Raw genomic sequence first — 15,974 nt, forward strand, 5'->3', positions numbered from 1 at the left:
TGCGTGAGCTTCTGGTTTTATTAGAAGCACATCATGGGAACGGCTGAGCCGCCTGGCCTTGCCCAGGCCCTGGTCACGCTGCTGGTTCCGCAACGATCTTCCAGAGCTCCTGCAAGAGAGGAGGGACAGGCTCCTGAGCTGGGCGGGTGATGCCACCCAGCTCCAGGGGTGGCACGGAGCCGGCACAGGGCACGAGCTTCTGCCTCCCCTCTGAGCTCTGCGCTGTTCCTGGGCCTCACTGGACAGGGAGGCTGGTGGCCAAAGTCCAGCCGGCTGAAAGGGCATCAGGATGTCACATGATTGCAGGGACCAGGGGAATGGCAGCAGGCCACCACAACCTCTCCACTGGGGAAGCCTCCATGATCGGTGGCTGCTGAGTTCCCCAAGGAGCTGGCTTTCTGGTCACGTGACACACTCTGACCGCCAGCAGGGGACATGCAGGCACACAGCACGCTCTCGTGGCAGCCTCACGGGTCCTCACGAGCAGGCCAGCTGGGTCTGCGTGGAGCTGCCCAGTGGTGGCCGGCAGCGAGCAGGCCTTTCTGGACCACCACCCGGGACCCAGACAAATGCAGCGCTGCCTCTGCTCGGGAAGCGGACAGGAGATGAGAGCTGGCCCTGTCCCCAGCCTCCCCTTTCCAGAGAAAGAGGCCACAGCCAAAAGGCAGAGGGAACAACGATGCCGACTCTCCACCCCGCACTCCCAGGAGCCCAGCCCCGGCCACTGGAGGCTGACTCTGGACCTGCGGCTATTCCCTAAGTGCTGGGTTGAAAAGCCGTAATAAGAAGTGACGTGGCAATAGGGTTGAGTCCCCAGTGCTGCCACCTCCTGCCAGGGTGACTCATCTGCCTCGGCTGTTGCCGTGAGCATCAGGCAGGTGGTGGACGAGAGGTGCTTAGCAACGTGCCCGGCACGTGAGGCTCTCACCTCAGGGTGGTCGTGAGAGGCCTGATGTGAGGGGCCCCGCTGTCCTGGGCCAGAGCGGCCAGGGCGATGACACCGGGCTGCAGCCTCTCCACAGAGCACACGCAGGGCCTGTGCTGGGCTCTGGGGCCCCCGCTCCCCTCCACTGACTCCAGCTCCCAAGTCCTGCCCGGGCCTGGCCTCTCTGGACCTGAACCGCCCACAGGGAAAGACACTGCTAAAAAGCCAGGTGAAGGTCTGCTGCCCAGGCCACCGTGGACGTGGCCGTTACGAAGCAAGGGTCTGCGTGGGGGCTGCCCATTTAAAATAAGTTTTAACTTTATTAAATAAAAATAAAAACCGCTGGAGATGTAGCGTAGTGCAGGTTCTGCTGCAGGGGGCACCACGTCTGCAGCCACAACTGGACTGCGGGGCGGGGCCTGGGTGCGAGGGTTGGGTCCATCACCGCCTCTGCCTGGCACAGCGGCCTCGGCTTCATGCCACAGGACCTACCAGCTGCCGGATGCGCTCGTAGACAAGGAGCTGCGGGAAGGAGGCCTCCACGGGCTCCACCACGAAGCGCAGCTTGCCGTGGGCCAGCTTCTCCAGGGCGTGCAGGGAGGAGCGGAAGTGGTCGTAGGCTTCACAGGTGACGTCCAGGTGTCGCAGCGTGAAGTTGAGCCTGCAGGCAGCCAGCACACAGCCACCACCCTCGGGTTGCCACTTCCTCAGCCTCTTCCTGCTGCCCCACTCCTCTCATTTTTTAACTGAGTGACTATTATGTGCAAAGCATTTTACAAATGCCCTCCTGGATCTGCCCGAAAGCTGGTTACCAGCTCCATCTTACAGATGTGGACACTGAGGCTTGGGAAGCTGCTGGAAAGACAGGCTCTGACTGTGAGCTGCTGAAAACTGGCCAAGGGAAGACTTATCAGCCAGTCTCTGCAGGTGCTGCCGCCTGTCCAGCCTGCAGCCAGCACAGAACCCAGCGGAGTGGCCCTGTGACTACTTATGGATGAACGGGAGAGGCCACAGCAGAGGCAGGTGCACTCTGGGAGCACATCCAAGCGCAATGACATGGCCAGGAAGTTGCTGGGTTATGGAGGTGAGAGAGAGAAGGAGGGAGAGAGAGGGAAGGACTTCAGAACTGAGTTTCCCAACCCTCTCTTCTGCACCTTTCCAAACCAGAATCTGCAAGATGATTTGGCTTGAAATTCAAGCTCTTCATCTCTTTCGCAAATCTTTTATTATGAAAAATCATGTTAGGCGCAGTGGCGCACACCTGTAATCCCAGAGACTTGGGAGGCTGAGGCAGAAGGATCTCAAGTTTGAGGAACCTCAGCATCTTAGAGACCCTGTTTAAATAAAAACTGCTGGCGATGCAGTGTAGCGGCAGGGGGCCCCAGAGTTCAAACCCCAGTGCTAAACACTGTTTTTTCTTTTTCTTTTTTCGTTTTTTAAATCACAAACATGCAAAAGGAGGACAGCACATAAACCATGATGGACCCATCACCCAGCTTCAGCACTGTCCCCCGAGGGCAGTGTGTCCCCTCCGCTCTCCGAGGCCCTCCTCACAACAGCTCCCTCCCAGATGAACAAGCTCTTCCCTGTAAACAGTCAGCGCAACTCCAAACACTAAGGACCCTCTGCCAGGACACGTTCCTGGTGACCTTTCAGCACATCTCGTGACCCCTTCTGGTAACGGCTCCCCTCCTGGTCTGACCAATGCCAGATCCCAACGAGGCCGGGCTGGTGTGTCTCTGGACGGGGCCCTCGGCACCACCGGCACAAACGACGCTGCCACGAGTGTGCAAGAACCTGCGGTTCTGGGCAAAAGTCTTGTGCAAGGGAGGTGAAGCCGAAGCCTGTGTCACTCAGCAGGCGACCTCCGTGACGGCTGCGGTGAGTGCAGCCACCTCTCCACCTGCGTTCTCCACCAGACACCCAGCTTCTCATTTTTTAGGTTTTATTTATTTATTTATTTATTTGCACCGGGATTGAACCCAAGGGCACCGACCTCTGAGCCCCATCCCCAGCCCTGTTCTGCATTTTATTTAGAGACAGGTGTCACTGAGGTGCTTAGCGCCTCGCCGTTGCTGAGGCTGGCTCTGAACTCATGATCCTCCTGCCCCAGCCTCCTGAGAGCCACTGGGATTACAGGTGGGTGCTACCATGCCTGGCGAAAATGTCTTCTTTTCATAAAAACCCCAAACACAAGTAACGCCAACGGCAGAGGACAAGGGTCTTGTCACAACCTAGTAGGGGCCTGGACAGTACCCTGATGCTGTCAGTTTCCTTCCTCATCTGCAGACGGGGACCCAGGGGACTGGGAAAGGTGCTGTGTCAGGGACGAGCCTAGCCTGGCAGCAGCAGGAGCTGGACAGGATGACCCGTGAAGACCCACTGCAGACCCCGCGCCCAGCTCACCTCTTCTCCACGGACAGGATGGCCGTGCAGGCATTCTTCAGCCTGTGGGCGAGGCGGGAGAGCGTGGCGAAGAGCGCGTCCGTGAGGTCGTCATCGTAGAACACTGCGGAAGGGACACGCTGGGGAGGCAGGGCAGAGTGGAGGCGCAAGGCGCTCCACCCCCCAGGTGAGGACAGGGACACGGTGACCATGCAGAGCTCGCTCACCTTCAGCTGCAAACAGCACGGTGGTGTGATCGTACAGGTCAGCGATGTCCCCTTCCGACCAGCTGAAGGGGGCCTCAGGGTCTGCCAGAGAAAGGGGAGGGCCTGGGCTCAATCCTGTCTCTGCCGGCCACCAACTCTTACTGGAAGATGACCAAAAGGAGCTTCAGGAGACAGGGTTGAGCAGCTCAGCGCAGGGGGCACTGCCGGCCACACCTGAGTCCCAGCTCCCAGCTTCAGGGCCCCGGGGGCAGCTGTACTGTAGTGAGGGCCAGTGAGGGCCAGTGACAGGCAGGCAGATCCCAACCTCCCCTCTCCCTCGGCCAGCCGTGCCCCATCCAGGGCTTCCCTGCCCATTCACTTGCTGTGTGACCCACTCTCTGGGTTTTGGTTCTGTGCACACAGAAAGGGGCCAGCACTTCTCCCATGGGGTTGCTGGGAGGGTCAAGGGACCCACAGTCTGCAGGGCACTAGGCAGGTGACAGGTGCTCAGGGATGGTCCCCCCACCTGCGGGCGCCTCGGTAAAGACCAAGCACCAGGTCTGAAGTAGTTTGTAAGGAAATTCAGAGGACTCTTCCCCCAGTGGGTCTCCCAGAACCACCACCTGCTGGGAGATGGCGGACGCCGAGGTCAGCAGCCCGCCCAGTACCAGCTGTGTGACCCAGGGAAGGCAGCACTCAGGTTTTTTAAAAAAATACTTATGTTTTAGTTGTAGTTGGACACAATACCTTATTTATTTTTATGTGGTGCTGAGGGTCGAACCCAGGGCCTCGCACCTGCTAGGCAAGTGCTCTACCACTGAGCCCCAGCCCCAAGACCCAGGGGTTTTGACGCCCCACACATGGTGGCACTGGGAAGTCTGGAAACATGGACATGACGTGCCCGACACACAACAGGTGCTCGGTAACCAACAACTGTCACCCACTGGCAGTGGAGGGACCCTGCCTGGCTGCTGGGGCTTGGTGGCAGCTGGGCTCTGCTGCTCAACCAACACGGCGCCCGTGCCATGCCCTGGGTGCTGCCGAGGAAACACACCTGTGCAGAAGTCGTCCTTCAGCCAGTCCAGCTCCTTGACCTTAACCACTCCACCTGTGAGGACAGACACAGAGGCCCAGCTGCAGGCTGGCCGCATGGCGGGGCGCCCACCACCCACCAGCCACCCGGCACTTTCCCTTGCTCCTTCCCTCCCTCCTGCATTTTTTGAGTGTGAAGTGTCAGCAACTGTAGAGACTCCTGGTCCCTGCTGTCGGGGACCAGCCACCTAAGGAGTGACTCTGTGGTCAGGGCAATGCTGCAAGGCAAGGGGGAGGGGGCCGGACTGTGTGCGAGGGGGTGAGGGCAGGAGGGCGTGGAGGGCAGGAGGGCGTGGAGCCGCCCGTCCTCCCTGCCTTCAGGGCGCTCAGCATCACCTCGCATCACCTCTTGGGGAGGCAGGGGGCCCGGCCACCAGGCTCACGAATAGTGGTGCGCAACACCAGGCAGCCAGCCACCAAGCAAGGGATAAGTGCAGTGTCACGGGAGTGCTGTTTGAGTTGGAGAGCCCAGGCGGAGGGACAGCCTGGAGGGCCAGAGTGGAGGCTGGACCAGCAAGGAGTTCGCCTTGATGCTCAGGGTAGGCAAACCTGGGGGGCCTGAGGCCTGGGGGTGGGGGGGCGCCGCAGGTTGCTCAGGTCTGTCTGCCTGGCAGTCCAGCCAGGCCACAATGTATACTCCTCCTGCAGGCTGTGCAGGGACTGGGCAGCTGGGCAGATGCCGCTGGGACCTCCTGGCAGAGGGCAGAGCGCAGCCTGGGCAGTGAGCCCTAGCTGGAGAGGCACAGAGAGCAGGAGCGGCCCCCTGGCCTGAGGGATCCCAAGGGCTGGGAGGGAGCACTTGCAACTCTGCAAGGCCACACTGAGTGCCACGTGGAGGATAGCAGGACAGGTCAGAAGAGGAGCTAGAGAGATGGGGGGGGGGGGAAGATGTCCAGGCCAGAAGAATAGGGGAGGAGGTGAGGAGCTCCAGGACAGAGCACTGTGCCCCGGAGCTGAGTGGAGCCTGCTCCTCCCTCCACCCAGCCTCCTCCTCCACCTCCCAGCGTCCCCACCCCAGCCTCTTTTTGCCTGACAAACAGGAACCTCCCTCAGAGCTGGGCCTCACCTCCAGCGGCAGCCAGGTGGCTGTTGAGGGCCACATTTCGCTGGCACATGGCCAGGAGGTCTGCACCAACGTCTGGAAGGACAGACATGCTGGCGGTTAGGACACGGCTCCAGGCTGTGCCTGCAGAGCTGCCACCAGGAGCACCACCCAGACACTAGAGCTGAGCTGTCCCTTGAGTTCCACACCCAGACCACCCAGGGGCACCCGGGCTCTTTCCCACTGTCTTCCCTTTGTGAGAATCCTGTCCTGGGGACACAGCGCTGTGGGCATGCCCGGAGGCAGGGTGAGCGCCCATCCCTGAGTATGCAAAGCAGACATGGCACTTCCTGCAGCAGCATTCCCATGTCACAGACTGAGCAAACCTGAGCAAGTCTCCTAACTAGTGGGAGCAGGAGCTGGGATCCGATTCCAGGGTCTCTGACACTCCAGAAAACCGGCTGGAGTCAGAGGGCGGATGACAGTCACTGGAGATGCAGCAGGCTGTGACCAGCGAGGGACTCTCCTGCCCAGTCACTGCTGGGGGCCTGCTGCTCAGACGACATTTCTCACGTCTCAGCAGGATCAACACAGTGGATTCTCATTGAGGGAAGCAGTACTTTGCAAAAAGTCAATCTTCACTAGGAGAATGCACTAGTGGGGCACGGGACGTCTCGCCATGGGCAATGCTCAACCCACCCTGCCACCACGACCCCTGGGACCAGACGGTGCATGCTGGAGGCCACACGGAGCCTAGTGCAGAGAGCTTGCTCAGCCAAGGCTCAGACCCAACCCTTGTCCTGGCCACTGAGGAAAGGGGACATTGAGGCAGTGCAGGACTGCTTCTACAGGCATTTTTAAAATACGTATTTTTTAGTTGTAGTTTATTTTTATGTGGTGCTGAGGATTAAACCCAGGTGAGTGCTCTACTGCTGAGCCACAACCCAGCCCTCAACAGCTTTTGTTTTATGCTGCGGTGCCAGGGATAAGCCAAGGCCTGTGCTTGCTAAGCTCCCTTTCTGCCACTGAGCGACACCCCCAGAACCCCAGCTTTTAAATCCTCATGGTAGTTTTTGTTACAAGAGATCCTACCAGGGATTCTAACAATACCGCGCAGTAGGAGCATGGAGCCCTGGAGAAGCCACATCGCCCCTCTGCGGGGACTGCTCCGGGGAAGAGTCTGATATACCTGCCTGTGATCAAGGCACCACACCCTGAACCAGGAGGTCTGGGCCAAGGGTCTTGGCTGTCATCAGCAGCGTGACCATGAGCTTGGACCAGCCATTCAACCTTAGCCTCACTGTGCCCCTCTGGACAAAGGGAATGAAAATTGGCTCTCTGGCTGTCACTGTTAAGTTACAATTAGGCACTCATCATGTGGCTGACCATCAGGGCCTTGCTAACTGTGATATGCCACCTAAGTGAAGTTCTCTTCTCTGTGTTGGAGATTTTTTCTCTCAGGATAAGACAATTTGATGCTATTTTGCTACTAGGCACCAGGCACCCAGTGATGCTCCTGGTTTGCAATTTACATGAAACCGTCAAGAGGCAGCACTCAGGTGGCTGGTCAACCCCTGCCAGTGGCTGACTCAGCATTATGAGTGCCAGGTCATTCCAACTCGCTCCCCACCTCAGAAGCAAAAGTCTGTGCCGTGAAAATCTTCACTAGGAAGCCACAAAATGCAAACCCCATCAGCAAATCCTCTCTCTCCCCAGCAGGCACTAGGGTAATCACTGAAGTAGGGTAATCATGCTCATTTGACAAGCCCCTCTCACAGCCGGGACACTCCAGCAGGGCACTCTAGCATGGCTAGCTCTGCCAGCAGCACCCACCCGTGTCAGTTTGCTGGTCCTGACCACTGCACTATGGTTGTGTAAGATGTTATCAATGGGCTCAGATGCGAGGTGCCCCCAAAAGCTCATGTGTGAGACAATGCATGAATGTTCAGAGGTGAAGACTGGACTATGGGAGCTGAAATCCAACAGCAGGTTAATCCACTGACTGTAATAGACTAGCTGGCTGGTACCTGGGCAGGCTGGGTGTGGCTGGAGGAGGCGGGCAGCTGGGGTGTGCCAGGATTTATATTCCAGCCCTGGTGAGTGGAACTCACTCTCTGCCTCCTAAGTGCCGTGTCCTGAGCTGCTTTCCTCCTCAACACTCTCCCGCCATGATGCGCTGCCTCACCTTGGGCCCAGAGCTATGGAGCTGGCCAACCGTGGACTGAATCTCTGAAACTGTGAGCCAAAACAGTTTTCCTCCTTTGTGTTGTTCTTGTCTTTTGGTCACAGTGATGGAAAAGCTGACTAAAACAAGTATATGGCACTTTGTAGAGTATTTTAGTGACTTCTGTGTCAGTCTAATGAGATTTCAAAATAATAATAAAAAGAAATCAGCTGACAACAAGGAGCACCAGCGTAAGACAAGTCCCTCCCTCTCCGGGAAACCTGGCCCAATGGGTATCAGATGGCACAAAGGGAATCCGAACACGCAAAGGCTTCACCCCAGTGTCATGGAAATGAGAGAAACACAACCACCTAAGCGCTCAGCAGCTGAGGGGTTGAAAACGAGGTGAGAAAGTATCTGATTACTCAAAGCCATAGTTAAATAACTGCTAGTGACAGGAAAATGCTCTGGAAAATGTTTTCCAGCACCTGGCGGGACAGAGCCCCAGACACTGCATTTCAGCTCTTCTCTGGGAATCTGTACATATTCCTAAAAGGAAAGAGACTGTGTGTGGGGGGGGGGGGGGATGCAAGGACGTGCACATGCAAGCAAATATGAACAGGTTAAGCAGAGATTCTGAAGTACAAGTAGCCCGAGGGCAGCGACGTGGTTATTTTACTCACTAGGGGCCTGACTACACCCACACATATACTGGGCCCATGAGGTGCTGAATAAACTGCATACTGCTGCATAAATCTGGGGACTGTAATTATGAGTGACTTTATTTCAATATGTTTCACTAATTTCCCAAAGAACAGGCAAGACATCTGTGGTGCTTTTAAGGCTCACGAGAGGGAATATCCTTGAGAAGTCTGTTCTTTCCAGGTGTCAGCATCAAAGGGCATCACACACTGACACCACTGATCTGGTGCCTGCTGGGCGATACTATAGCCACTTGTTGGGCTCCGCAAACCAGGGACTAGCCACATCCCCTTCCCGGTGTCTCTGTCTCCTTTCCCAACAGGGTTAGCACTGACTGTGGGGACGCCACCTCCCTGCAGCCTGAGCCGATGCCCGTTACCTGTACAGTACACGGTCCGCGCCACAGTGGCTGCCACGATGCTGGCCAGCCCCGTGCCTGCCCCCAGCTCCAGCACGGTGCGTCCCTGGAAGAGGTCCCGTCTGAAGAGGATGTAGTCCGCCAGGAGCAGGGCGCCCCGCCACACCTGGAGGGCAGAGGACGAGAGCACCAGCTGATGGGAGGCTCCAGAGAAAGGCTCTTCAGGACCACAAGAAATGGACAGGGCCTACCCACCTGCTTGCCAACATCCTCCAGGGGGGTGGCCATGGTGTGCTCTGGACAGGATGGAAACCGAAAGAAATGCCCACTGTGAATGGGGACAGACAGAAAGCCACCGGATGGCAGGGGTGGGTGGCGTGGGTGCATGGCAACCTGCCAACGCAGTCAGATGGGCACCAGGCTAGGTGTTCCAAAGGGAAGCGGACGCTCGGGCCACGCTACCAGGCAAGAGTGTGCAAGCATCCCTCGGGAACAGGCCCCTGGGTCCCTCTCCTCACGTCACCAGGTGACCCCACCTGTGGCTGGAGACTAGGTCACAACAGTGCTTGACCAGCCTCATTAAACACTCGCATCTCATGAGGCCCCAAGTCCAGTACTGCATCTTTAAAACTGTACCTTGTGTATGTGCTAGTAATAACCACGGCTCACTCCAAAACCTTCTCACACTTAGAACCACGCTAGAAGTTAACAAAACTAGTTTGAGTTCTTATCCTTTCCCAAAAGGTTGAAGAGAAGCACGTTAAGGAAGTCTAAGTGTTCCCAAGCACAATGTGTGGGCACAACACGTTAGGATACAATTCTGGTGGTGGGGAGGGCACGGAGGGCGAGAGGAGGAAGAGGAAGGGTGCCAGTCTCTGGTGCCAGATCACAACTCCCAACGACCTCAGCAGGACCACAGGGCACCAAACTCAAACACGCACGGCACAGGAGGGTGGGTGGCTTCCACTGCTCACCAGACTCACACAAAACCAAACCATGCTGTCACTGAAATAAGAAGGGGCCCAGGGTGGAGAGTGCAGGGCTGCAGGTGGGTGGTGCTGCCGCTCCTGGAGCCCTGGAGCTGGCTCCTTCGGGTTCCCGTGGGCTCTTGGTGTGAGCTCCTCACTGTGCCCAGGGCTCCTGGGACCCCCAATAAATATCCAACACAAGCCAACTACCCTGTACCCAAGCCAGGTGACAGTGACTGAGGAGTCCCCCAGGAGAGTGGGCCTGAGGACTTCTCCAGGAGACGTCTGGCCAAGATCTCTGCACAGCATGCGGACTTCTCACGCGGGCTCTGAGGCTACAGAGGCCCACGCGCTGTCCGCCAGCACCCGGATGGGCTTGACGTCACCGTTTGGAGTTACTTTCAGGACTTGATGGGAGTGTTAGGCCCAATGTGGCCACCTGGTTTGAAACCAGAACAGAAGTGCGTCCACGCCCCACCCACGGAGGTCGCGTTCGCTCCCTGTACCTGCGCTGGCCGGACACCTCTGAGCCAGGCCCAGGGCTCGCACCTCAGAGGTTCCCCTTGACCTGGGGCCTCCCCACTTCACAGACACAGACGTGCTGACCGAGGCGCAGCTGGATGGTGCTCCAAAGAGAGTGAGGGCTCAGCAGCTGTGCACTCTGGGGGAGTCTCATTCAGGAATCAATAAGAAGTGGACTTCCTGGGCATTATTTCACTAAATTACCACCCAAACTCTGGAGGGCCGTATCCCTAATCCTATTCTATAGGTGCAAACACTGAAGCTCTGGGTGGGAGGACCCTGTCCATGGTCACTTGCTGGTGAGGGGTGGAGACGGGTTCAACATCCAGCTCTGCAGGGCCACGGTCCAGCCCCTCATCAACCAAGATTTGCAGAAGATGGTGCTGTGGCCCAGAATGGAACAAGACAAGCCATGACCTACACTCAACAACTTTACCTTCTGCTCTGCCCCTGGGTGGGCCACCACACACTGGCCCTTTCCCATAGGGTTCTCAGCCTGGAGGACAGTAAATCCCAGAACATGAAATGCCCGCACACTGGAGGCCAAAGCCTCACTGTGGAGTACCGGGCTCCAGTGCCCCTCAGGGAGGCAGGGAAGTGAGGGCTGAGAGTATGAAGTAAGCAATCACTGGGGCCCCGGGGCCAGCCCAGCCTGACTGAGCCTTCACAGCCTCCCTGCCCGACCCCAGCATGCTGAGTGAGAACCTGGACGCGGGAGGCAGCAGGAGCCGGCCTCCTGGGGGAGCTGATGGCTAAGCTGGGAGTCTTCAACAGGGATGTGTTAGGAAAGCACCCAGGAACCCAGCACAGCACAAGGAGGCTCGCAGAGAGGAATGCTGAAGGCGGGGTGAACTGAGCGGCGGAGGCGAGCAGAGGCCACGTCACACACGGCCTGGCAAGCAGCCATCTGAAGCCTATCCTGAGGTAAGGGGAGCTACTGCGGAGTCCTGAGCCTGGGCCAGCAGCGGCACCGCCTGCTTCCAGCTGCATCTGCCGTTCTGCTGCTATCCTGCCTACACCGCCCTGGCCTGGGCCTGAGCCAGAGCCGACAATGATGCTCCTGCGCCCTGGCTGCTGCTGGGGAGCCGCCCCGGTGGCAGGAGAGACTGACCTTTATTTACCTATTCGGATGACACTGTGGGGGCTCTCTGGTGCTTCGTCTCCCGTGATGTCGTCTTCCTCCTGTGTTAGAATCATGGGATGTACCTTGTCTCTTGGAGACCCCTCCAGGTCAGGATCAGAGGCGGCCCGTGGTCTCCTCACCACGTCCAAATCCCCATCCTCATCCAGCTGAGCTCCTGCCCCTTCCTGGCCAAAGGTATCAGCCCCTGCCTGGAGAGGGGAACCCTCACGGCTGTGGCCACTTCCAGGAATGGACCCTGGGCTGCCTGAGCCAGCAGGAGGGAACTCCCATGAGTGAGCATCTCTGAGATGGCCACCCTCAGCCCCTGAGTCTGTCCAAGAGTCTTGACTCCACAGAAGCTTGAACTGGGACAGGAAGACTGAAAGGCAAGACAAAACACAAATGAGCAACTCAAGGGGTGTTTTTAAAATGTCCTCTCTCTGAGAAGTCTGGTTACCACCTGGGAGAGTCTTCGAAGGCAATGAGAGATACACTAACACCAGCAGAAAGGGTCCGTTGCATGGGGCACTGATCACTGGCTGGGCCACCACTCAGCACCAGCCACCAGTGAGAGCAGCCTCTGCTTTATGAGCACCCACGTGCAGGCCGGGTCTTTCATTTGACCCTCACCACTGCGTAAGCTCCACCTCACAGACGTGGAGATCCAGGCTGAGCCAAGCGGCCAAGGCAGCAGACAGCCTGCCAACTCCAGCAGACACCCTCTCCCCACACAGCTCCGCCTCTGAAGGTCTGGAGGGTGACAGGATGTGAGATGTCCCTCACCACGTGGTGACCAGAAAGTCACTGGGACAGTTTCAATAAGGGCTTGTGCCAGGAGGAGTGGGCTGGAGGCAGGGGAGCAAGACTTCCCAGAGGGCGCCCAGGGCTGAGTCCTCCATCTTCCCAGGGGTCTGATGCCCCCAAACTTACTCATCTGCCTCAGGAGAACAAGAGTGTCCACCCCTGGGAATCCAAGGCTGTGGCTGGGTACCCTGGCTGAGTGGGTACCCAACCTGTGTTCCAGGGCTCTTCTGCCCTGGGTTCCCTTCACCCTGACTTCACATGAGATGGAGGATACTGCCCTACATCTCCCCCTGGAAACCACCTGGGCACCACAGGAGGCACAGCACAGGGGCCTAAGGAGAGCCCCGCCCCCACACCTTCGTACCAGCTGTCCCCTCTGCCTGGGATGCCCTTCCTTGCTTGTTTGGAAAGATCTTTTCAGCATTTAGGGCTGAGCTCCGCTGCCCCTTCTTGCAGCCCCCACAGTATCCCAAGCTTACGCCAAAGTTTGGAACAGTCACCCACCTACCCCCCGCCCACAGACATTCACCAAAACTGCACTGAGTGCCATGTTGGGACTGAGGATACAAAGCAGGGGCTACATTTTAGGCGTGATGATGGGGAAACATTATCCAAGATTACAGATTGTGTGTGAACTCCCATGGATTCTGCAATACTTATCCCATGTGGCATAGATATGGCAACCATATAATGTAGGGGTCAGCAAATTTTTCAGAGATCAACAGGTTAAATCATAAATATTTTCAGCTCTGTGAGGTCACTGTTGCAACTAGTCCACTCTGCCATTGCAGCTACAACAACAGAAACAGTGGGCTTGGCTGTGTTTCAATAGAACCTTATTTATGAAACCAAGCCATGGCTAGGTGCAGCCCACAAGCTGTAAAGCTTGTAACCACTGGTTAATCATCAATTTGGAACAGGGGAGAAATGGGAGTTATTAATAATCACATCAAGGGGCTGGAGTTGTGGCTCAGCGGTAGAGCGCTTGCCTGGCATGTGTGAGGCCCTGGGTACGATCCTCAGCACCACGTAAAAATGAATAAAAAAAATAAAGGTATTGACAACTAAAACTAAAAATAATTATTTTTAAAAAACCACAGGGTATGTATTAAAAAAATAAATAATCACATCAAACAAAAAATCAATACAGGGTAGCCTGAGTTGGGAGGGTCGTCGGGGAACCTGAGGAGCTGAACCCTGCAGAGCCAGGGTTAGGAAGGGGAAAGCAGATGCAGGGTCTGAGGGAGAAGTTGAAGTGGCCATGGAGCTGCAAGGGAGGGGGAGTGATTGGGCAGACATGCAGGCCCAGGCTGGCTCAGGCTGGGCCTTGCAGGCCAAGGCAAGGAGTCTGGACATTACTCTGAGAGCAAAGGGAAACTAATGGGAATCTGAGTCTGGAGAGTGCTGTGATTTGGTTTGCGTTTTCAAACAAACCTCTTGGCTGCTGGGAGAAGATGGGGGAAGACGTGTAGAAGAAAAGCTGAGGAGCCTGGGGTAAGCAAACAGAGCAGCCAGGCAGACAGAGGTGGATACGCTGGGCTGGGCAGAGGAATGGGGAGCAGTGACAGAACAAGCCAGCACTGGTCCCTCTGGGGACTGTGAGTTTGCCGAAGGTAGAGTCTGTCTCACTTCTGCATTCCCAGCATCAAGTCCTGGGCCTGGCACACCACAGGTTCAGGTGCTCAGGAAAGTGCAGGAGCTGACCTGGTACGGTAAAGATGGCAACTGAACAATCTTGTCTTTCCAATCGACCCCAAAAAAAGATTAATAGGGGAAAACAGAAGATGAGGTGGGAACTCTGGGGGTGCTGAGCTACTCCACCCCACCCAGGTCCTTACCAGGCTGCCCCACACCATTTAGCCGCACCATGAGGTGTCTCTGGTTTGGAGTGTAGAGGTGAACATCTGACAGCACAGTGTCACTTCTGAAGGTGACCTCATCCATGGTCGGGTCCCAGTTATTCCTGGGGCAGAAGCACCTGAGAGGCAAGAACAGGTCTTCAGGAAGGCAGGTTCCGGAGGAGAGCAAGGTAACGTACCCAGCCCGGGGGCCAACGACCGTGCACCACCACTACCACCAGGGTGTTCCCCTGCCAATTCCCACTTCTAAGGAGAAAGTCTCAGAGCCTTGGCCCGGGACAAGAATCCGGCGGGAATCTGGTGTCTTGCTCGCACCGTGTCCACTGTCACGGAGATCTGTGGACGGTGATGAAGTCCCATTCTCCTCTTTTCCCCCAACTTTTCCACTACGGAAACTTCCCACAGCCAAGGAGGGCGGAGGGAGGAGCACTGACCACACGTGCCCCGGCTTGGACGCACCACAGCCACGTCCCGCCGTGGCCTTTGCCCTGCCGCCCACCCATCACCACGACGCTGCTCCCTGGAGTCCTGCCCGGCGACCGACGGGGGCTTCCCGGACCCCGGAGGACGAGAGGCCTCCCCGGCACCTTCTTTAGGAGGGGACACTGAGGCCGGGTGCCTCCGGCGGTGGCCGCCCAGACCTCCAGGTCAGCTCGGGACCAGCAGGCTGGTCACCCTCCCCACCCTGCCACGCCCCTCAGGGACGTACCCGCCGCAGCCCGCGCAGGGAGCCCACCCGACGCAGGCCGCGGTACTCAGGCGGCCGCCATGACAGCCGGCGTGCGCAGGCGCGGCTCCGTCCCTCCCGTCCCGCCCCGCGCCGCCGTGGCCCCACCCACCTGCCGGCCGCGCATGCGTGTGGGTGGCTGCTCCGGCTGCCCGCCCCGCGGTGTCTGGGAGGCGTGGCAGCTGCCAGTCCGGCGTTGCTGCTGTGCCTGGCCTGGCAGCGGGTGCCTCTACCCGAGGGTGTGCGACCCCAGCCCTCTAAAGGTGATAAGTAGGTCGCCCAAGGTCACCCAGCTCCTAAGTGGTGTTGTCTGGATTCCAGCCCAGGGTGCACAGCTCCAGAGCCTGTGCCGGTCACCCACGTGCCGGCTTATTCCATACCCCTGGGGCCACCCTGTCCTTGCCCCTAGTGCTGGTTACTGTTAAGAGCTGGTATTCATTCATCCATCCACTCCCCAAGTCTCCAACACCAGGGCCGACCCAGCACTGCAGTCTTTGTGGGAGTCTAACGGACAAGGATAAAATCCAGTGCCGGAGTGAAACTTTGAGTCAACTTGAAGGTGGTCGAGGCCTGCCTTAGCTTTTTTTTTGTGACTGTGATCAAAATACCAAACGTGAACAACTGAGAAATAATTTAATTTTGAGCTCGCGATTTCAGAGACCGTAGTCCGTGGTGGGCCAACTCTGTTGCTTAGGATTCTAGGTGAGGCAGAAGGGCACTGAGGAGGAAAGCTGCTCAGATGGTGACTCCTGGGAAGCCGAGAGGGGATGCAAAGAAGATGAATGCTTCTCGGGCAGGCCCCCAGGGACCTACCTTCCCCAGCCAGGCCTTGCAGTTACCACCCAGTCCAGCAGTCCTGTTGTTACCGCTGTGGACTGGAGTCCTTGCTTCCCGAATGCTGAAGTATAACACCAGAGAAGCACGCCCAGGCGAGTGGACAGTGGACAGTGGAAGCTTTATTAAAGGACAGCAGAAAAGACTTCTCCAGGAGGAAGAAGGGGACCCAACAGGCGGAATCCGTGAAAGGGGGAAGTCTTCCCCTTTTTGTATCTTAGGTCTTCTTTTAGTCTTCCCACATTCTCGTCCTTGGTTTCCCT

The 15,974-nt window shown here is 57.4% G+C and overlaps 1 protein-coding gene and 1 long non-coding RNA gene across 9 annotated transcripts in view; one reads left to right on the top strand and one right to left on the bottom strand.

The window, feature by feature from the left end:
* Mettl22 (methyltransferase 22, Kin17 lysine) lies at positions 1 to 14,980 on the bottom strand. Of its 8 annotated transcripts, XM_078024613.1 has the most exons (12): positions 14,860 to 14,974; positions 14,130 to 14,269; positions 11,628 to 11,866; positions 11,486 to 11,546; positions 9,130 to 9,170; positions 8,896 to 9,040; positions 5,675 to 5,746; positions 4,571 to 4,624; positions 3,538 to 3,618; positions 3,332 to 3,434; positions 1,418 to 1,586; positions 1 to 109 (listed from the first exon to the last, which is right to left on the bottom strand). In XM_078024613.1, exons 2-12 carry the CDS (start codon positions 14,233 to 14,235, stop codon positions 74 to 76), a joined length of 1,107 nt encoding a protein of 368 aa, XP_077880739.1. In that variant the 5' UTR covers positions 14,236 to 14,269; positions 14,860 to 14,974; the 3' UTR covers positions 1 to 73. The 8 variants fall into 8 exon arrangements, with proteins under 8 accessions (XP_077880739.1, XP_077880741.1, XP_077880740.1 ...); XM_078024615.1 differs by lacking the exon at positions 11,628 to 11,866 and having other exon boundaries at positions 14,860 to 14,980; XM_078024614.1 differs by lacking the exon at positions 11,628 to 11,866 and having other exon boundaries at positions 9,130 to 9,202.
* The window catches only part of LOC144367587 (uncharacterized), a 19,127-nt gene continuing 16,604 nt past the window's right edge, over positions 13,452 to 15,974 (top strand). Inside the window, exon 1 of the long non-coding RNA XR_013427138.1 lies at positions 13,452 to 13,785. This is a non-coding gene — a long non-coding RNA (uncharacterized LOC144367587). The remainder of the gene's footprint in view (positions 13,786 to 15,974) is intronic.

Source organism: Ictidomys tridecemlineatus, chromosome 10, assembly GCF_052094955.1.
Source record: "Ictidomys tridecemlineatus isolate mIctTri1 chromosome 10, mIctTri1.hap1, whole genome shotgun sequence".
Taxonomy (NCBI): domain Eukaryota; kingdom Metazoa; phylum Chordata; class Mammalia; order Rodentia; family Sciuridae; genus Ictidomys; species Ictidomys tridecemlineatus.